This window comes from Ranitomeya variabilis, chromosome 1 (genome assembly GCF_051348905.1).
Source record: "Ranitomeya variabilis isolate aRanVar5 chromosome 1, aRanVar5.hap1, whole genome shotgun sequence".
Classification (NCBI taxonomy): domain Eukaryota; kingdom Metazoa; phylum Chordata; class Amphibia; order Anura; family Dendrobatidae; genus Ranitomeya; species Ranitomeya variabilis.
Window position 1 is genome coordinate 662,578,271 of NC_135232.1, and position 23,587 is coordinate 662,601,857.

Consider the following 23,587-nt stretch of genomic DNA (forward strand, 5'->3'; position numbering starts at 1 on the left):
ACCTCGGACGGGATAGTACGTCCGAGGTCAGAAGCCCCTCTTTGATGCGGGCTCCGGCGGTGAGCCCGCATCAAAGCCGGGACATGTCAGCTGTTTTGAACAGCTGACATGTGCCCGCAATAGGCGCGAGCAGAATCGCGATCTGCCCGCGCCTATTAACTAGATAAATGCTGCTGTCAAACGCAGACAGCGGCATTTAGTACCGCATCCGGCCGGTCACATGATCGGAGGTCAGCGATGCTTCAGTATTGTAACCATAGAGGTCCTTGAGACCTCTATGGTTACAGATCCCCGGCAGCTGTGAGCGCCACCCTGTGGTCGGCGCTCACAGCACACCTGATTTTCTGCTACATAGCAGCGAACAGCGGATCGCTGCTATGTAGCAGAGGCAATCGTGCTGTGCCTGCTTCTAGCCTCCCATGAAGGCTATTGAAGCATGGCAAAAGTAAAAAAAAAAAGTTAAAAAAAATGTGAAAAAAATAAAAAAATATAAAAGTTTAAATCACCCCCCTTTCGCCCCAATCAAAATAAATCAATAAAAAAAAATCAAACCTACACATATTTGGTATCACCGCGTTCAGAATCGACGGATCTATCAATAAAAAAAAGCATTAACCTGATCGCTAAACAGCGTAGCGAGAAAAAAATTCGAAACGCCAGAATTACGTTTTTTTTGTTGCCACGACATTGCATTAAAATGCAATAACGGGCGATCAAAAAAACGTATCTGCACCAAAATGGTATAATTAAAAACGCCAGCTCGGCACGCAAAAAATAAGCCCTCAACCGACCCCAGATCATGAAAAATGGAGACGCTACGAGTATCGGAAAATGGCGCAATTTTTTTTTTTTTTTAGCAAAGTTTGGAATTTTTTTTCACCACTTAGGTAAAAAATAACCTAGTTATGTTAGGTGTCTATGAACTCGTAGTGACCTGGAGAATCATAATGGCAGGTCAGTTTTAGCATTTAGTGAACCTAGCAAAAAAGCCAAACAAAAAACAAGTGTGGGACTGCACTTTTTTGCAATTTCACTGCACTTGGAATTTTTTTCCCGTTTTCTAGTACACGACATGCTAAAACCAACGATGTCGTTCAAAAGTACAACTCATCCCGCAAAAAATAAGCCCTCACATGGCCAAATTGACGGAAAAATAAAAAAGTTATGGCTCTGGGAAGGAGGGGAGTGAAAAACGAACACAGAAAAACGAAAAATCCCAAGGTCATGAAGGGGTTAAAGCAAAGGAATAATGGGGGTATTTTTAGAAACATTTGACTACTTAGCTTCTGTCATACCTTGGGACACAGGCATTTTACTGAATAACTGATTTTCATTAAAAAGTTGAAAGTAACTAAGAGAGTAGCAATATTGTCCTAAGCTAGATAGATTTCTCTCTATCTGATTGTTAAAAGGCTCTCTGTAATTTCCAAATAATCCTGGTCTTGAAGCAGCAATGTTGTAAAGAAAGATAATATACATATCTTACATTAACTACACGATTTAGAGGTAAGGATATAGGTATAGTGGACTGTAAAACAACAAAGTTGGTAATTACTTAGATAATGTGATTTATCTTATGGACTTTATTCTTAAATGAAAAACAATAATGTGGATTCAAAGAAAGCAATATGTTTTCCTCCCTTTGAATCTGTTCTTTGGCCCTTGATACAGACCATGATGCTTGAGGTAATGGTGAGTGCACATCATTTACTGAGAACATACAGTAATATAATAAATTGACAACTGGAGATAGCAAAGTCCATGCTTTAATATGATGTGTTCTACACCTGGCTCTTAGAAAGAGACACTGTAGAACAACATGACTTCTAGTTGCTATAAAGGTAAAATGTGCTTAGGCCGGGTTCACATTGCGTTAAACCCGTCCATTAGACGGACTACGTTACACCGCGGCATTACGTGGTGTAACGTAGTCCGTTAACGCCGCCTATGAATCCAATGTTGGATGCATCGCTAGCGCACACCCACAATGGGCGTGCGCTAGCGATGTGCCGTCATTGAGTAACGGACTCCGAGATGCGGGCTGCAGCGTTTCCGGGTCCATCACCGCTAGCGCAGATAGAGCTAGCAGATGTTCCATCTGCGCTAGCGCGCTGCCATACCGGCACTTGCGTTAACAGCAGCCCGTTAACCTATGTGTTGAACGGGCTGCTGTTAACGCAATGTGAACCCGGCCTTAGTGATATCTATAAAAATATTTCACAATGTTATTATTGTGGCTGAAATGCTTTATACAGTGTGTCCGTAAAGTCATGGTGCACTTTTATAGTTTACATTTTGGCGCCCTTTCTCTGGCCCAATCATATCAGACCTGTTCCTGAGGAGAGATGACAAGAACCAATCAAACAACACAAACTCATTTAAGCTGTTGCTGAGCCCCCAGTCAGATTAACTCCTGATAAACTGAACTCTGATTAATACACTGCCAGGTCTGTGACATCATGCAACCACAAGCTTATGCCAGCTGTGTGGGGCATTATTACTGTCTAGAGCAGTGGGTATGGCACAACATGGTTTGTGTAAAGGTGGGGGATTTCAAGAAGGTGTTGGTGATGCAGTATTATAAAAAGATGTCTGCTACATTTTGCAGGAACAAGGTATGGATGTACAAATTGATCGTGACAGTCTAGGACGAATGGAAAAGAAAAGGGAAAATAAATGACTTCAATCATTTAGAACATCACCGGTGAGAACCTGTATGGTATACACATACTGTATATGGTCTGCAGAGCAGCAGCATAAAACAAATATTACCAGTATCTTTTGCTCATATAATGATAATATCAGTCCTAGTACAGAGATTGTGATTAATGATAAGTTTGGTGGTATTATCACTAAGGTTTATGCTGGTAATTTTTTTTTTTTTTATGGCCTCGTGATATTTGTCTGTTATATTGCAGTATTAGCGTATATTAATATTTCTTGATGTTGTTATTGTTTAATATCTTGGTCATTCGATATTGATCATGTTCACGATCATTTCTTTTTACAGCAGCCAGAAGAAACTTAACTCCATCTGGATACACTGTGTAGCATTACATTGTGCAGCGAGTGTGGGTGCATGTATCAGGCTCAAGAGCTGAGCATGTACTGTACCCAGCAAATGATGGCTGTGTTACAAAGCTGGCAATTGAATACAACAGAAGCATCTGGAAATAGATTCCAATTACTTCTGTGAATCCTTGAAATGTTACTGTCAATCTCTGACAGCAGCAGCTAAGGTGTGGTCCTGGAAACATGCCATTCCAAGTGACGTATCTATGGGTATGTGCACAACTTTAGTATTTGCAGCAGATTTTGTTTTCAGAAATAACACTTGTGGTAATTCAACTCACATGGCGGTATATTGAGGTAGAAAATAGGAATACTGAATCTTTAAATCCTCGGTTGGTATATTATTATGCCGCATAAACCAACAAGAGGAGGAAATAAACACAACCTTTCTGGCTAAAACTGGAAAAGAATAAAGAAAAAGAAAAACAAAAAAGCTGCAACACAGTCCATACTTATGTGGCTAACATCCCGCTCTGCAGCAACACAGGTACAGTCTTTCTTCCACAAGACACAAAACCACTGGAGAATCCTCTCTCCAGTCTTGCTGACCAAAGACTGCCTCTAGAGCCCAGTTATTTAAACCCAAGACCATGTGACTCTCTCTGTCATGTGACTGCCCGCATGATTATGACATCACACAGGTCCTGTCGTATCTGCATGTGGAGACAAGGTGGACCTCCTCCCTCCCGCTCTATGAAAGTCCACTAAAACTAGCCCATTATGCAACTTTAACTACTTAACCCTTACAATACGGAGTGTGCTGGAGGAAAAATACTCTCGTTTCATATCACTGACACCTTTAAGTGCAGTGACACATATCTCCCCTCTATTACATTACCAGTGACTTTGTCTCACGCTGCATAAAATATGCACATTTTTAATGCATTTTATTTGCGCATTTTGCCCAATCATTTGAATGGGTGAAAAATGCTGCAAAAAAACAGGAAATAATTGACATATTGCAGATTTTAAAAAATGCTTTCATGGCACAAATCTGCAATAAACCAGATAAGCAGCATGTGCCAGAGATTTCAGACATCTCAATCACTTTGCTGGGACAACAAAATGCGGCATATTTTTCCACTTCAAAAATGCACAAGAAAAACATGGCTAAAACATAACGTGTGAAGAAGCACAAATTCTTCTGACACCAGTCATGGTAATAATCAAGCAGAAAATTATACACTGACAGTTATAGAGTGAACACTGTTAAGAATAAATATTTATTTTTCTTCACCAAGATCTCAAGCTTTCAAATTTCTTGGTGAATGCAATTCATGAGGGTGTTGATTATGATGAATTTGGCCTTGCACTTGAGAACATCTATGGAGACAGGAAATCCACCAAATACATTGGGACACCAAGCTTCATTGCTCCTGAGATGCTGGTTGCAGAGGAGTTCAATGCTGGAGTAGACTGGCATGCATTTGGAGTCATTTTGAACATCATGATTACCAGCAGTCCCAAATATCATTCAGTGCCTCCAGCAAGGAGACAAAGAACATCATTAAAGGGATTCTTTTGGCCCAAACTGACAGTATAGACTAAGCACATAATCTTACATGGGATAAAGCTCTTATAAAAATGGCTCTTTTAGTGTTCTAATCACTAACTTTGCTCTGCAGAAACAGAATTTTACTCAGATATGATAATTAGGTAGTTTAGTGTACACTTGATGTGGTCAAGAAGATCAAAGCACCATTCCAATTTTTGGATATGCATGTTGTTGCCTCCTTCATTGGTGATTGACAGCGTTGGCTAGCCTGGAGCAAGTTAAGCAAGTCCATGCTGTCAGTCATCAGCAAGGAAGGCCAGGTATGCAAAACCATTGATAGAACAATGCAGTGAGCTTGTTTAGCCACACCAAGGGTGCACTGAGCACCTTACTTAGCATATTTGATTAAACTTAATTTTCTGAATAATGCAGGTAGCAATTACAATGCTAAAAGTGCATTTTTTATAAGGGTTGTATTCTGTACAAGGCTATATGCTTAATTTATAATAAATGGAATGAATTTGTGGATTTTCATGCTGCTGGTCGGTAATATAAATCTAGATGACCATATGGTTGTGTACTGAAGAAGTTTGGAATAACACTGAAACCCAGCGTTGACAGAAAACAATAAAAAAAGCAGCTGTGTCTTCTATGCATTTACATGGAGGTGTGATCACAACCATACCAGGTTAGCATAACCTTATTCAACTATTTATTTCTTTTACTCAGGTAAGATCCTATTTGCTCCTAGTTTTTTCTTCAGTTTGTGCTAAAATAATCTATTTAAAAGGGTCAGTACATTCTATTAGTTGTATTGCTTACACATTATGTGCTACTTACTCTGCGGTAAATTCTATCGCGTGTTATTGAATATTTCAGTATAGAAAACAAACAATATTTAATATTTGCATTTTTAATTCAATATCCACAAAGCTAAGACTGATCTACCACTCACTACTTTACTTGGCTGAGGCTATGGCACTAATATTCCTTTCATGAAGGTTATCAAGCTTGGCTACATTTTTAACAAGTTGTCCTTAATATTTTTGTTCTTTAAAAAGAGAGAGCAACTTGGTTCTATCAGCAATCACTATGATAACCTTGTATGTCTCATATCATTTAATAAGCATTATCATGGTTACTATTCTCATGAAATCATTTTTTACTGCTGTCTTTTTCTTATAGCCAGGGCTGTGGAGTTGGTAAGCCAAACCACCGACACAGACTCCTCGATTTCCCTGACTCCAACTCCCTCATACATACTGCGCTACTGATCATGTACATAAAGTGAAGGACAGATTCATCTCAACTAAAAGCCTGGATCCTTAACATCAGGAATAGAACAGACATTTATAGGACATTTCATAACTTTCCCAAATTTTTATGAAACAATATTCAGCACATACTGAATTGAATTATTTTACCCAATTTATTATGTATTTTAGGAGTCGTTCCATTTTATATCGACTACGCCAAAATGAACACTGGCTTCACGGCCCTGCTTATAGTGATGTAACATCCAGGTACAACTCCAAACCATTCAATTTCCAAAAACTGGAAGAAACGTAGGCAAATTACACAGTCATTTCAGTAAACCACATGGCCTTACTTATGGGACTTTCATTTGCCAACACCAGCTGAAAAAACCCAGATCATTCATCAGCTTTCTAAAGAGGTTGTCCAGTACTCAGACAACCATTTGTCAAACCTTATGTTTCCCTATTGTAAAATAATAACATTTATACTCTCCTCAGTTCCAGCAGTGATGGCATCAGCTCCCCGGGGATCACATGACATAGTTATGTCTAGCAATCCCAGAGGACAATGAGTGCTGGCTTCACTCTACCCACTATGGGTGGCATTAGTGGTGCCACGCTGGGTAATTGCCTAATGCCTCCACTTCTTCTGGGGGCCCCAGCATGTACAGTAGAAATTACATTGATAAAAGCTAGGCATAATCAATGTTATTTCAGTTGTTGAGACAGCTTAGCGATTTTTGGCAACATCACAGGTATGTGACCATGGTGATGGCATCACAGGTCCTGTACTAGAAGAACTAAAGAGGAGACAGACAGGTAAGTATTCTATATATATATATGCTCAATGCATGCATGTGTCTGTATGTAGGTGCTCCGTAAAGGCATGGGTCAGTATATAGCTGCTCCGTGTATCCATGTCCTCTTTGTATACATAAAAGTAATATCAAGTTCACAGGACTGATACACGAAAGATAGGTTAAGAGCATATTGTTAATCAAAACATATAGTCGCTCATTTATTCATTTTTCTAGTGACATTTTCCCACTATTAATCATAAACTCCTATGACATATCACACTAAAAAGAGAGATTGGAGTATTTTACTGTCAATTTTATAGAAAAAATTTCAGGATTAACGTACAAAAAAATCATTACAGAAGTAATGGCATAAGTTTAAAAGGATGGCCAAAATTAGTCCTAGTATCGTGCAAAAAATTGATTATGAAATATCACTGTAATAGCATAACTGAGGGGCAAGCATTCATTAGAAATAATGCACCATAACTGATCATAATAGTAAAAATCAAGAATATATAAATTACAAAATTGTGTAGAACTAATAAATGGATCAAAGATCACTTACTATATTGTCAATGCAACTAATATTTTGCTGTAAAAGTGATTGGATATGGTGCAAACGTAGAGTATACAGGTAAAGGGGTATTAACATCATGGCAAAGAAGAGGGTTAGAAAATATGTCATCTGTGTCAGAAGGTTAGTATTGATTCCTCACCCAACTGTTGCAATATACGTAGTCCAAGAATGAGCCCATGAAAATCATCAAGGTTTCTAAATAAAGTGCTTACCCATTTTGTTAGAATATTGCACGAGACCTGACAAGACCCAATGCATGTTTTTTTGTTTTGTTTTTTTAAAAGAAATCCTGAAAATATTTCCATAAAAGTAAAGTACTCTGATCTCTCTTTAGATACATGTATCTGTATGTACCTGCTCTGTGTACATGTATCTGTATGTAAGTGCTCTGTGTAAGCATGTATCTGTATGTATGTGCTGAGGAGAGATTGATCTACTAATGATGGTTCTGTGCCCATCATTTTTTCGTAAGTTTGTGTAAAGAGGTTAATAAACAAACGCCAAACAACTGCGATATTGTTGATCGCACTCGTTTAACTGCCGGAATTCAGGTCATGAAAATGCAACCTAAATGTTTCTTTGTGGTGGTGGAATATGTTAACATTTGGGTCGCCACTTTAAACTTTTTCCCCCGCATTGTCTAAAACCAGCTTTGCTCTCTGCGTTTGGACGCATCACCTAGCAGTTGCACTCACTTCCTCCAGATGTATGTGATTTAGGCATATAATGGATGCTATTAACCCCTTCACCCCCGGAGCTTTTTCCGTTTTTCCATTTTCGTTTTTCGCTACCCTCCTTCCCAGAGCCATAACTTTTTTATTTTTCCGTCAATTTGGCCATGTGAGGGCTTATTTTTTGCGGGACGAGTTGTACTTTTGAACGACATCATTGGTTTTAGCATGTCGTGTACTAGAAAACGGGAAAAAAATTCCAAGTGCAGTGAAATTGCAAAAAAAGTGCAATCCCACACTTGTTTTTTGCTTGCCTATTTTGCTAGGTTCACTAAATGCTAAAACTGACCTGCCATTATGATTCTCCAGGTCACTACGAGTTTATAGACACCTAACATGACTAGGTTATTTTTCACCTAAGTGGTGAAAAAAAATTCCAAACTTTGCAAAAAACAAAACAAAACAAAATTGCGCCATTTTCCGATACTCGTAGCGTCTCCATTTTTCGTGATCTGGGGTCAGGGGAGGGCTTATTTTTTGCGTGCCGAGCTGGCGTTTTTAATGATAGCATTTTGGTGTAGATACGTTCTTTTGATCGCCCGTTATTGCATTTTAATGCAATGTCGTGGCGACCAAAAAAACGTAAATCTGGCGTTTCGAATTTTTTTCTCATTACGCCATTTAGCGATCAGGTTAATGCTTTTTTTTTATTGATAGATCGGGCGATTCTGAACGCGGCGATACCAAATATGTGTAGGTTGGGTTTTTTTTTTATTGATTTATTTTGATTGGGGCGAAAGGGGGGTGATTTAAACTTTTATATTTTTTTTATTTTTTTCACATTTTTAAAAACTTTTTTTTTTTACTTTTGCCATGCTTCAATAGCCTCCATGGGAGGCTAGAAGCAGGCACAACGCGATCGGCTCTGCTATGCAGCAGTGATCATAAGATCGCTGCTACACAGCAGATTTGCAGGTGTGCTGTGAGCGCCGACCACAGGGGGGCGCTCACAGCCACCGGCAATCAGTAACCATAGAGGTCTCAAGGACCTCTATGGTTACCTTCCTGACACATCGCCGACCCCCGATCATGTGACGGGGGTCGGCGATGCGCTCATATCCGGCCGCACGGCCGGATGCGGTAGTTAAATGCCGCTGTCTGCGCTTGACAGCGGCATTTAACTAGTTAATAGCGGCGGGTGATCGCGATTTCACCCGCCGCTATTGCGCGCACATGTCAGCTGTAAAAAACAGCTGACATGTCGCGACTTTGATGTGCGCTCACCGCCGGAGCGCACATCAAAGCGGGGGTCCCGACATGTGACGTACTATACCGTCACATGTCGGGAAGGGGTTAAGTGGAGGAGAAAGGCACAATTTACATCATAATGTTATGTTGTATATACTGTACAATGGAATGTTCTCTTGTTCATGGTCTGTGTACAAATACCAGACACAAAGTACAAGACTGGTGGTGCGCCTTGCGAAAACAAAAGACCATTCTTTTTCGATTCTGGAAAACCCATTTCAATCCATTCAATACAGACCCCTCAGGAGTCATGTATGCAATGAGAAAATCCTTGATTGCCAGCAAAACCATGCTATTCCAGGAGGCCACAATATTATTATAATAATATTGCCCCATATTAGTGAGAGTTCTTGCTCCTTTGCCTCCTTTTATCAGTAGTACTTTATGACTAGTATAATGGACTGGTAATAGGAGAAAATATAGTGAGGCTTTATGACTGGAACATTAAAGGAAGGACCAGGCACCTATGATATTTGAATGGGACATACTGTTCTTAATGCATATATCGGCTTCTATATCATATATACAGAAGTTGGCATGTATTTTAGAACATAAGATACAATAATAATAACTACCTTGTTTACAAGGTATTATAAATTACAATTATCAGCTACCTTCAGAGGCATTTTGCAGTATTCATTGAGCAATGGGACATCAAAAACCAGACGTCGCAGGAGCTGCTGAAGCATGGAAGGCCGCATATGACTGCAAAAAAAAAAGGTGAATATTTGTAAGAATGGGATAACATTTTGTGTTTTTTTTTCCATATAAAAGCATTATATTATTAGTATACGTTCTTATATTAACATTCTCATACTAGCATAAAGTCAGGTTTCCAGAGGGATCTGGAAAAATTACACATTGCTATTATTTAAACTGCAGGTTTAAGGCCGGCGTCACACTCAGCGTAAGACAATACGGTCCGTTTTTTACGGCCGTAATATGGAGAAATGTTCCCAAAATAGTGATCCGTATGTCCTCCGTAGGTAGGGTGTGTCAGCGTATTTTGCGCATGGCATCCTCCGTATGTAATCCGTATGGCATCCGTACTGCGATATTTTCTCGCAGGCTTGCAAAACCGACATCTAATGGATTTATGTGCTCAAATGTCCGTTAAAACATATATACAGTATATATATATATGTCATTGAGACACACATATATATATTATGTATTTATATTTAATTCAGCGCGATATATGTGAAAAGCCGGTAATTCAATTGCCGGCTTTTCATTTCTCCTGCCTAAACCCGACATGATATGAGACATGGTTTACATACAGTAAACCATCTCATATCCCCTTTTTTTTGCATATTCCACACCACTAATGTTAGTAGTGTGTATGTGCAAAATTTGGGTGCTGTAGCTGCTAAAATAAAGGGTTAAATGGCGGAAAAAATTGGCGTGGGCTCCCGCGCAATTTTCTCCGCCAGAGTGGTAAAGCCAGTGACTGAGGGCAGATATTAATAGCCTGGAGAGGGTCCATGGTTATTGGCCCCCCCTGGCTACAAACATCTGCCCCCAGCCACCCCAGAAAAGGCACATCTGGAAGATGCGCCTATTCTGGCACTTGGCCACTCTCTTCCCACTCCCGTGTAGCGGTGGGATATGGGGTAATGAAGGGTTAATGCCACCTTGCTATTGTAAGGTGACATTAAGCCAGATTAATAATGGAGAGGCGTCAATAATAACACCTATCCATTATTAATCCAATTGTCTGAAAGGGTTAAAAAAAACACACACACGTTATTAAAAAGTATTTTAATGAAATAAACAAACAGGTTGTTTTAGTATTATATTGCTCTCTCAATCCATCCGGAAGACCCTCGCTTGGCAAAATAATAAACCAACAATATACATACCTTCGGATGAACTGTCAGGTCCCACGAAGTAAATCCATCTGAAGGGGTTAAATCATTTTACAGCCAGGAGCTGCGCTAAAGCACTCGCTCGTGGTTGTAAAAACCCCAGGTGCTGAAAGGAAAGCAGGGTGATCTGTACTTACATTGAGTTGCGGTGAGGCTCTAGCTTCTTCACTATAAAGAACTTCCAGCCACGTCTGGTCCTAAGAGGTCACTAGCTGTTTTACGTTCGTGACTTCATGATGTCAAGACATATGCTGAAACCTTATGATGTGCAATGACCCCCAAGGCCTGAGATGCGATGCACAACGGCAAAAAGAAGAAGACCAGATGGAGGACAGAGAGGTGGCCAGAAAGGTGACCGATGAGGTGAGTATTGATAAAAATAATAAATAATACACACCTCTCCAGGCTGCCCTGTTGCTCTCTGCGCCCCATCTGATCCTCTTCTTTCTGGCTTCACCTTTTTACTCTTCACTGTGCGCTAGCACTTTCAGCTGTGTCCATGTCTCAAAGGTTACTGCGTCATAAGGTCGTGGCACATATATTGATGTCATGACCTAACGACATGCAGTGACCTTGGAGGGCTGGATATGGTCGGGCCTCCTGGCCTATAGTGAAGAAGGAAGACATGCAGTGTGCCATGGCAGAAAGAAAAGGACCAAATGGTGGGCAGCGAGCTTTGCCACCAAAAAGCAAAATAAGATATACAGTATGGTACCTTATTTGTACAAGAGAAGTCAATAGCCAGACAGTACAAACTTATTCTAGATTTGCATTGTTTGGACTGCTGTGGCAAAAAAAAATAAAAAAAAACTGATTTTTAGTAGTCATATACTTTTTATGTTCATTTTAAATATAACATCGAACCACACAAAATATTATAGTTCAGATTTCAGAATCCACTCATAACCATAGTCAGGTGTTCCTATAGTCTGTTCAGGAGTCTCATATGATAGATGTCTTCATTTAAACCACCATGAATCGACATCTGCTCCTCTACAATACACAGCGAAGTAATCCTCCAGCGCTACTTTTATAGGACAAACAGACATCCAACCATAGTGTAAAACAGTCAGGATTGTTTCTTTAGGTCCAATGTATTTTATTCACATAAATAAAACACTGCTTTAAAATAATTTTAAAGTCTGTAAAACAGCGCTCCTCATCTAACTTGCCCAACCCAAGGTTTTGCCCTTTTCGCTTCATTCAGGACTTAGCGAGTAAAATACATTGTACTTAATAACAAATCCTTATTGTTTTACACTATGGATAGAAATTATTATTATTATTTATTGTTATAGCGCCATTTATTCCATGGCGCTTTACATGTGAGGAGGGGTATACATAATAAAAACAAGTACAGTAATCTTAAACAATACAAGTCATAACTGGTACAGGAGGAGTGATGACCCTGCCCGCGAAGGCTCACAATCTACAAGGGATGGGTGAGAATACAGTAGGTGAGGATAGAGCTGGTCATGCAGTGGTTTGGTTGATCGGTGGTTACTGCAGGTTGTAGGCTTGTCGGAAGAGGTGGGTCTTCAGGTTCTTTTTGAAGATTTCGATATCTGTTTGTCCCATAGAAATAGAACTGGTGGATTTTTACACAGAATGCTGTGTATTTTGGAAGCGGACATTGATACATGGTGATTTCAATGAAGATATCTGTCTTACAAGATCCCTGAACAGAATGTAAGAAAATCTTACTGTGGTTGTGTGTAGATACCGATATCTGAATTATCTTTTGTTTGGAGCGGCACAACATTTATTGTAACTTCTCTTCCAGGACCTACTCCATAAGAGACTATTTACATGCTTAATTAGTGTATTTTTGCACTATTTACTATAGGTATTGTAGAGAAGCAGCTGGCAATGTCTTTGATAGGAGGTATGTGTCATCGAGGTGGTTAGCCCCAATGATGTGAGACCCGAAAAAGAAGGCTCCAGTACAGTTAGTTGCTGAGAGTTGTTTTTAATGGTCACAGATTTTGGGTCTGGGTTTTTGAAAAGGCCAGAAGAGTTGGGTGGGACTGGCCTTTCTAATATCTCAACTTCGGGATTTTGAAGGGCCTGTTAAGGCAGCTGATCTTCCTCAGAAATGGTCCATGTGTGGAGGTGGAAAGGCCAGCTTGTCAGTTGAACAGTCTCTGCCAGAGGCTGTGAGAGCAAGATTGTTATCTAAATGGGTTAGCCTTTGTTGTTGTGTTAACTGTTTATTTTTTCTTTTTATGCTGAGAAAAGGATGCTCTGTTTTGTCCAGAGTTTACAACAACAATAAAATGTAGCTACAGCATTGCCTTTGTATACCTTAAGCACTGCCAGGAAATGAGTGAATCATTTTAGTATGTTTTGATATATTGAATTGGTTATCCCCTGTCCATTTTAAAGGGGTATTTCTCAATGCAGCTCTGCAGTGTCCTTCTTTCTACTGTAGGTTGCTTGGGGGGCATGCACTTCTCCTTGAGTGACAGTTTTGGTCAGGATCTCCTTCCTGCTATCAAACATTATTGGTCTATCAGTGTTTGTTCTGAGTCTACAGTATTATGACTAAATCTACACATAGATATAACAGGGAATTTGAACAAGCACAAGGCTCAGGAAAGAGAGAGACATGATTAGGAGAACTGCTATGGAAACTGCCAATGCTGGGGCTGAGGGATTGTGATTATGCAGGACTGATAAAAACCCTGTCAAAAGTTGAGAGGGAGTGAGGTAAGCAGCTAACTAGGGAGTGCTGGCTGGATGTTAGGAGTTAACTTCTCTCCTGGAATGTAACTACTGTAGCACACTGAGCCAGGCTCTACTGGCTGAGCTCCATGGAAACAAGCTGTACACTATGTAAGATAAAAGATCTCACAGCAGATATAAAAAGTATTTATTTGCAAACTTGCTTATGTTCATGCTGTGTAAAGAGGCATTTACATTGCAAGGTATTTGTGAATGAGCGTTGTTAAAAATGCTCACAATTATCTTGTTGTGTAAACCGGTCACTCGTGCAAAATGCGCATTCATTGGATAAAATTATTTTTTTGTGTAGCACCAGAAATAATTGCTCTCACCAGCACAACACCCTGTGTAAACAAGACTTACACTTCTGAGACCTATGGCAGCTAATGAGCACTGAGTGATCTAGTATAGATAATTCATTGCATATCTTTTACTTTGGGCTGCCGGTGTACACAGGAATTTAGAAGTTATATCATGCCGCCAGTAGGTCCATGAAAATGGATCTTTACTAAATAAAACAGTATAAGAACATGAGAATACTCTTCTAATCATTTTGTTCTGCTAGTTTTTTTGTTCAATGATTATACTGGACCTTTCAAAATGTTGGGATACGTCTAAAAATACATCTTTTGAGATCCTTTTCACACATATATTTTTGCTATATGATTTGAATGTGTTTTGCAGTAATAAAATGACAATAAATGAATATCTTACTGGCATATTGAAAGCAGACATTCTTCAATTGTGTCTCGCTGAGCTTTGGTTAGAGAGCGCCCCTTGGACAGTCTGTAAATTGTATGCAGAGTGGAATCAATTAGTGCTGCATAGTGCTCAGTCCCAGAAAAGAGGGGAGCACAGCGAGTGAGCAATGGGAGTACTGCCGAGCAAATATAGCGATTTAAGGCAAGTGCCATCTCTGTGACACTCAGGGAAGCCTAAAAAATAGAAGAAAAGGGAAGCATTAGTACATACAATCATAGCAACATAGATAGGCTAGGGGGATTTAGGGTACCTCAGACAAAACAATTTAAATAAAATATGCGCTATATTGAGAAACTGTTAGGTGGAATAAAAAGAAATAAGAAAAGAATTAATGCAGATTTGGGACAATAGAACAATGACAGTTCTACAAGGCTATGACTTAATTTTCACCAAAACATTACTGTTCAGAAATCATTGTTGCTTTTGCTGCCCATGATTAGAAACTTACATCTGATCAGTAATTTGATTTTCTTGATTCCACAACCACACTACTAAGAAGAGAGACCTCCGACTGTATATGCAAACAGGTCAGGAAAAGGGGGGATGCAGTAATGGGTGGAGAAATAAAAATTTCTGGTGAGCTTTCTTTATCAGAGACACAATAGAGCAGAACTGGGCAAAGTGCAGACCGAGACAGCCACTGGGCAGAAAACAGTGGTGTACAGGCTGCACTTTCCCTTACCCGCAGCCCGTCCGCCACCGCCCACACCCTTAGGATGCAGACAGCGGTGAATACATCGGTGGAGGAAGGCACCATCAACTTTTCCTTCCACCAATGAGCGTGTGCAGGCTCGGACTGGCCCACCGGAGAACCGGAGGATTCTCCAGTGGGCCCAGACACTGACACCTGCTGGCATACTTGCCAGCAGCTGCCTAGGGCCCCCACTGCTTCAAGGGCCCCCACTGCTCCAGGGGCCCCAAGCCAGTGGCTATGGGGCCCCTGAGTCAAGGGGGCCCTCCCTGTGCCAGCCTAGCAGCAGCTGGAGACAGGATCCTGTCCCCACTGCTAAAGCAAAATGAATATTCACGCTTCTCCACGCCCCTATGGGCGTGGAGAGGCGTGAATACCATTTTTTTTTATAGCGGGCAGCGTTAGCCGCGGTGAGGCTAACGCTGCCCGCATGTAAAGGCCCACCAACGCACCACACACACGCACCGACCGCACCACATACACAGGCACACAGAGTCAGACAGTCAGACACACAGCGCAGTTCACCTCCTGGCAGCAGCAGCACATCCCGGCGTCCTGCTTCTTGTCTGAGACAGCCCAGCTGGACGATGTCATCATCCAGCATGCTGTCTCACACAGAAAGCTGCCGGCAAAGAAGAGGCTGCAGGGAGGTGAGCTGTGCTGTGTGAGTGTGCCTGCGTGTCTGTGTGTGAGTGTGCCTGTGTCTATGTGTGAGTGTGCCTGCGTGTCTGTGTCAGTGTGCCTGCGTGTCTGTGTGAGTGTGCCTGCGTGTCTGTGTGTGAGTGTGCCTGCGTGTCTGTGTGTGAGTGTGCCTGCGTGTCTGTGTGTGTGTGCCTGTGTCTGTGTGTGAGTGTGCCTGTGTCTGTGTGTGTGTGCCTGTGTCTGTGTGTGAGTGTGCCTGTGTCTGTGTGTGAGTGTGCCTGTGTCTGTGTGTGAGTGTGCCTGTGTGTCTGTGTGTGTCTGTGTGTGAGTGTGCCTGTGTGTGAGTGTGCCTGTGTCTGTGTGTGAGTGTGCCTGTGTGTGAGTGTGCCTGCATGTCTGTGTGTGAGTGTGCCTGCGTGTCTGTGTGTGTGTGCCTGTGTCTGTGTGTGAGTGTGCCTGTGTCTGTGTGTGAGTGTGCCTGTGTCTGTGTGTGAGTGTGCCTGCGTGTCTGTGTGTGTGTGTCTGTGTGTGAGTGTGCCTGTGTCTGTGTGTGAGTGTGCCTGTATCTGTGTGTGAGTGTGCCTGCGTGTCTGTGTGTGTGTGCCTGCGTGTCTGTGTGTGAGTGTCTGCGTGTGAGTGTGTGTGAGTGTGCCTGTGTCTGTGTGTGAGTGTGCCTGCGTGTGTGTTCATGCGTGAGTGTGCCTGCGTGTGTGTTGGTGGGGGACGCAATAGTGCAGGCGATGGGCAATGGTGGCGGTGGGGGGAGACAATGATGGAGGTGATGGGCAATGATGGTGGGGGGGCAATGATGGTGAGGGGAGGCAACGATGGAAGTGATGGGCAATGTTGGAGGTGATGGGCAATGAAGGTGAGAAGAGGCAATGATGGAGGCGATTGGGCAATGATGGTGGGGGAGGCAATGATGGAGATGATGGGCAATGATGGGGTGGGGGAGACAATGATGGAGGTGATGGGCAATGATAGAGGTGATTAGGCAATGATGGAGGTGATGGGCAATGATGGTGGTGTGGGAGGCAATGATGGTAGGGGGAGGCAATGATGGTGGCAATAAGCAATGGAGGTGATGGGCAATGATGGCGGTGGGGGCAGGCAATGATGGAGGTGATGGGCAATGATGGTGGTGGGGGAGGCAAGGATGGAGGCAATAGGCAATGATGGTAGGGGAGGCAATGATGGCGGTGAGGCAGGCAATGATGGAGGTGATGGGCAATGATGGTGGTGGGGGAGGCAATGATGGAGGTGATGGGCAATGATGGTGGTGGGGGGAGGCAATGATGGAGGTGATGAAATGGTCAATGATGGTGGGGAGGAGGCAATGGTGGAGGTGGTGATGAGGACAATGATGGGGGTGGAGAGGGGCTGCATTATACTTTGTGAGGGGGCTACATTATATTCTGTGGGGGGACTGCATTATTCTCAGGGGACTACATTATATTCTGGGGGCCTACATCATACTATATGAGGGGGCTACAATATACTTTATGGGGGCTGCATTATATTCTGTGGTGGGGCTGCATTATTCTCTCAGGGGACTACATTATATTCTGGGGGGCTCCATATTACTATGAGGGGTCTACAGTGTACGCTATGGGGGGGCTGCATTATATTCTGTGGTGGGGCTGCATTATTCTCTAAGGGGGTGACATTATATTCTATGAGGGGGCTACCCCTCTATGATTCTACCCCAACACCTGCTACATAATTAAGACGTGTACTACCTTATATTATACCCTGATATTAGCGTGTTTTACAACACAATTGGTGGTCTTGTATTTCTAGGTAGCTGCATAGTGGGCCCCAAGAATGATTTTCTCTGGTGGGCCCAAGGTGCTCCAGTCCAATGCTGAGCGTGTGAGATAGCAGACAAGATGACGTCATTACATCGCATTTGCTGTACAGAGAGTCAGTGAACCAGAGACTGGAGCAGAGCACAGGGGGAACAGGAGTGAGTGAGTATGTGTTGTTTTATGGGATTTTTGCATGTGTATAGGAGGCTATGTGGAGTCCGCAAGGACAGGGTTCTCTCCCCTCTGTACCAGTCTGTCACTGTAAACCTGTTTACTGTAAACGATATCTATATCCCTGTATGTAACCCCTTTCTCATGTACAGCACCATGGAATTAATGATGCTATATAAATAAATAATAAAAAATACTATATTTATGAAGCTATGCGGGGGTTCATACTGTATAAAAGGGGCTATGTGGGAGCACATAGTGTATATAAGAGGCTATGTGGGGCCTCACACTTAATATATAGGGTGCTATGTGGGGTGTCATACTGTGTATAGAGGGTTATGTGGGGTCACATATTATATATACATACAGGGGCTATGTGGGAGCTCATAGTGTATATAAGGGGCTATGTGGGGCTCATATTGCATATAGGAGGCAATGTGCAGGCTCATACTGCATATAGGAGGATATGTGTGAGCTCATACTGCATATAGGGGGCAATGTGGGCCTCATACTGTATAGAGTTGGCTATGTGGGGGCTCATACTGTATATAGGCTATGTGGGGGCTCATACCGTATATAGGAGGCTATGTGTGAGCTCATACTGCATATAGGAGGCAATGTGGGCCTCATACTGTATAGAGGAGGCTATGTGGGGGCTCATACTGTATAGAGGAGGCTATTTGGGGGCTCATACTGTATATAGGAGGCTATGTGGGGGCTCATACTGTATATAGGAGGCTATGTGGGGGCTCATACTGTATAGAGGAGGCTATGTGGGGGCTCATACAGTATATCTGTATATAGGAGGCTATCTGGGGCTCATACTGTATATAGGAGGCTATGTGTAAGCTCATACTGCATATAGGAGGCTATGTGGGGGCTCATACTGTATAGAGGAGGCAATGTGGGGGCTCATACTGTATATAGGAGGCTATGTGGGGGCTCATACTGTATATAAGGGGATGTCAGCATACTTGATTCTGCTCAATATTAAGTGATAATATTTAATCTAAAATAATAATATTAAGTTTAACTAATGTTAATATTAATATTCAGCAGAATTAGTTTCAGCCTAAAGCTTTGGCCCTTCTCAACAGTCACGGTATCTCATTAATTGCCCACCCCTGCACTAAAGGATAAATGAGAGAAAAAAAAAACAACCTGGAGAACCTTGCACCAAAATTTGTCAGCCCCAACAGATATAAAATCTATAGTATTTAAATTATGTTTTGGGAGAAAAGCAAACAACTACTTTGAATATGTCAGGCTTTATGACAGGAGATCTGCAGGGATTATAATCTACTCTTACATTTTTTTCTAGACAATTGAATCAAAAATCACACACAGTGCCAAATTTTTTATGAACATAAACCGTGTCCTTTTTAAAAAACACGCGTTAATGTCGCACCTGCCACATAATGGAAAGGATAAAAAATCGATATATTAGATTTCACGTTAGGATGAAAGATGTTTAGAATTGAGAGTCCTCAGTGGTTGATACCTTTTAATGGCTAACTGAAAAGATGGTAACAAATTGCAAGCTTTCGAGACTACACAGGTCTCTTCATCAGGCATTGACTAATACAAATTCTGAAGAATCACATATTTATGCACAACATGATGGAGAACAGGCCCTGATAGACCTCATTATAAAACAATTGGGTTTGTTGGGCACCATTGGTGTCTATTGTGTGATAGATTCAGCTGTCTATTATTTTTGTTTTCTGCTCCTAAGATTAAATAGAAAAACAGAAATGAGAACACAGATTTGAGTTCAGTCCAAAATGTGTTCTAGTAGTCTCTGCTGACACAATTACATTGAATCCAGTTTTGCAGAATTTGTATTATATGATGCTTTTTGGACAGAGATACTGATGAATGACAACAGACTGCTCCAGTAGGAGGGATTTGATGGAGCAAGGTGTAAGAAGAACTTAGACCACTTACTGTGTCAAGAGACGCTGATGCTCTAAGATCAGGTAAGAAGGCCACCTCCAGTAAATGGAGGAGGACACTTTGGTCCTTAATACCATAGACACGATCCAGGAAAAGCACCATGGGAGCCTTGTGATCAGGGCAGAAGCTGGCTGGCATGTCAGGTTCAAACACTGTGCCATCTGTAAAAAAAGGAAATACAAGTCTCTTCTGCTGTACTATATTCATATTTCTTACAAGTAGACAGATATATAAATACAAAATTAATTAAGGAGAAAAAAATGTATTCCATACATCAGCTTGGCACTGCTTCACCTTTCAGATGTAAGGAACAGGTGTAAAAATTTCTGCCAAAACTTTGCTGCACGTAAACATGATATTTATATAAATGAAAGCAAACGTGCACTTTATATTTTCTTAAAAGTCATTTCCAAATAAATTAAAACGTCTAATTCATCTTTAATTAACAAAAAAAGCATTCCCATCAAAATTTTTCTTCTTATAATATATTGCAGTCATCATTTTATATAGTACTGTGCACTTACAATTGCTCATTTTGTCCTTCTACCCGGCTAATTCTTCTCTTTACCATTAGATCTATGACATCATGTGATTAAGAACTGACTATCTGAATCCTTCTAAGCTCTATGTAGAAACGGGAAGACTCTTTTCCCTGTATGAGTCATCCCCCTCTTCAACTCTTGTCCCAGCAGCTCTGCACTTTGCAGTGATGACTCATGCAGTGAAAAGAGACTTTCTATTTCTACATAGAGCAAGAAGGATTCCGTTTGTCTGCTTTTAATCCCATGGTGTCATGTAACAGGCCTAATAGAAAAGAGAGAGAAGAATTAACTGGGTAGAGGGGCAAAATTAGCAACTGTAAGTACACAGAGCTATAAAATATGATGACTGCAATATCTTAAGAGGATAAAAACTTTAATGAGAGTGCTTCTTTAATTTATTGAAAAATATATGTGATAGGTACAATGCTGACATCAAGTTTCCTATCTATGTTTAGTGGGTATGATCAGAAAGCGCCTTACGCACATGCCATATACATATGCCAAAATAATGTCTTGTTGGTGTTTGGCAAGCCCATACATTTCAGTGTAATGCCAAATAATATCAAAAACAGAAAAGTGTAGTAGACAACATTTTCCACACAAAGATGCCAAAAGTAAAAAAACTTTTTAAAGAGAACCTGTCAGCAGGATTGTGCACAGTAACCTACAGACAGTGTCAGGTTGGCGCCGTTATACTGATTACAATGATACCTGGTGATGAAATCTGTCCTGTGGTTGTTGTTTAATCTTTATTTTCAGTTTTGTGTTAAAGAGATTCTCTTGCCCTTAGGCGGGGTTGGTGATATTCATAATGCAGACTGCTGACAGGTCACTGCTCCCTCACAGACATTCATTATGCAAACTCGGGGGCAGGTCAGTGAGGGAGCAGTGACCTGTCAGCAGTCTGCATTATGAATACCTGATCAGAGCACCACATGAAGACCCCCCCCAGCCCCGCCTTAGGGCACGAGAATATCATTAACTGAAAACTGAAAATAAAGATTAAAGAACAACCATAAGAAGGATTTCATCACCCAAGATATCATTGTAATCAGTATAACGGCGCTGACCTGACACTGTCTGTAGGTTACTGTGCACAATCCTGCTGACAGGTTCCCTTTAAACATGAGAGCATATTGGTGACACTATATGGCATCCATCAAAATGCATATGTTTAAAGGGTTTGTCCAGTAAAATCATGTTAATCCTACAGTAAATCAAAATGGAGTAGACAGTTGTTCATCCTGTTTATAGAAATGACTAAGATACAATTATATTAGGTGCTATCACACTTTACCTTTGTTAAAAGCAGGCAGTTTTAAGGGGATACTAATAATCCCAACAAGGTCTTCTGTGGGCACCAGGGATCGGAGGATAGATCGAATTCTTATAGCTTCACCTTTACCAGCTTGGATCAACTACAGACACAACAGGAATCCAGGACTTAACATGGAAGCACATAGGTATGTACTTTCACACAATATTTATAATTAAGCATCTATTAAATGAAAGAGTAATTACAGCTTCTATTTTGTCTACATGCTGCAAAGACTATTTATGACCCCCGCTTGTATTTATATCAATTACAAGTGCCAGCTACCTAGGTCTTTTAAATATTTAACAAAGAATGGATTAAATGCACTTAATTACTTTAACCAATAACACTGTATGTGGACCAAGCACATTTTTTATAGTTTTTAATCCATCATGATATGAAATATGTTTCATGGTCTGGCAAAGCCATAACTGTTTTATTAATTTTTAACTGGAGGACTTCTTTTTTTGAGGAACAGGTTATACAGTAGTTCTTATATATTTTGAAGGGAAAATGGAAAAAAAGAGGTTGTACATTTTTTTAACGCTATGTGGAATGTATGATAAACAATAAAATAGGCAAGATGAACAATGGGTCATTGCAGCTTGCCTACAGCATGGGTCGGTAGCTATTCCTGACATGTACTGTAAAATCGCCACAAACGACCATGTTTTTTTCAGACTCTATGCTGCGGACAATAGTAGACACTGAGAGCAGTGGTGGCGAGTCAGTGATGGACCCAAGGAGGGTGAGTAAATATGAGCCTAGGGACAGGGGTTAAGACCACAAAACCATTTAAACTCAGTACTATTTTCTTTTCCTCCTACTTGAAGCAACGATCACTTGATCACTTTAATAATGCATAAAAAATAAATACATATTGTATACAATTACCACTTATCAGCAATAATGGCCTAAAGGACAGATGCTTATAGCAGACTTGCGGCCATACTAGCCTATAAGGGCCCCTGAGATCGCACGACAGGGCATTGATGTATATCTGCTAGTCTGGCATAATATATAATTCAGAAGTTTTTGTATTCTATTTATGTTGAATAAAAAAAAAATGTCTGAAATATTTGCATGGCTCTATTTTGCTTCTAAATTGTATGTGTTCCTGTATGTTCATGAATGTCACATACATGTAGTTCTGGTGCACAGCGTCCCAAAAGGTCAATAAGGGCAGAATAAAAAGACATTATAGCATTTCCCATGTGTACGATCTCTTCTTCTTCCTCATCTTCCTCGACCCTACATAAACACATAACATAAACATAATTACAATTTACATTAATATAATATACTTATATTAATACAATATATATTTTGAATATAAGTCTCTACCCTTGTTAAAGCCACCAGCGAAACGTGCATCGGGACCATGCTCTTGGTGTAAAGTATGTTTCCTACTTGATATAATGTCTTTCATGTATACTGCTGTAATAATAATATGCTCATAGTGCATTATTTACCCTTACACCATGTTGCAAATTATTATGCATATGACATTTTTCTCGGATTTTCCTAAATGGTTGATGCAAATGACAGCCAGTCTAATAAAAGTCATCACCCGTTAGAGTATACATCGAATTTTATTGAAGAAACCTCCCAATAACAGTATAATCTCCAAAATGAATAAAAACTCAAAATGCTCTGTTCCAAATTATTAGGCACAGTAGAATTTCTAAATATTTGATATGTTTTAAAGAACTGAAAATGCTCATTTGTGGAAGCTGCAGCATTAGGAGGTCACATTCACTGAACAAAAAAACTATTTAACTCCAAAACATCCTAACAGGCCACGTTACATGTTACCATAGGAACCCTTCTTTGATATCACCTTCACAATTTTTGCATCCATTGAACTTGTGAGTTTTTGGAGAGTTTCTGCTTGTATTTTTTTGCATGAAGTCAGAATAGCCTCCCAGA

The 23,587-nt window shown here is 40.8% G+C and overlaps 1 protein-coding gene across 11 annotated transcripts in view; it reads right to left on the reverse strand.

Annotated features, from left to right (window-relative positions):
• Positions 1–23,587, reverse strand: part of RYR3 (ryanodine receptor 3) — a 978,540-nt gene that overhangs the window by 390,631 nt on the left and 564,322 nt on the right. For all 11 annotated transcript variants that reach the window (XM_077263521.1, XM_077263512.1, XM_077263503.1 and 8 more), the window contains 5 exons: positions 22,801–22,909; positions 21,641–21,761; positions 19,793–19,962; positions 14,486–14,706; positions 9,794–9,884 (listed from right to left, as the gene is read on the reverse strand). In XM_077263521.1, the coding sequence (XP_077119636.1) occupies positions 9,794–9,884; positions 14,486–14,706; positions 19,793–19,962; positions 21,641–21,761; positions 22,801–22,909 (712 nt within the window). The remainder of the gene's footprint in view (positions 1–9,793; positions 9,885–14,485; positions 14,707–19,792; positions 19,963–21,640; positions 21,762–22,800; positions 22,910–23,587) is intronic.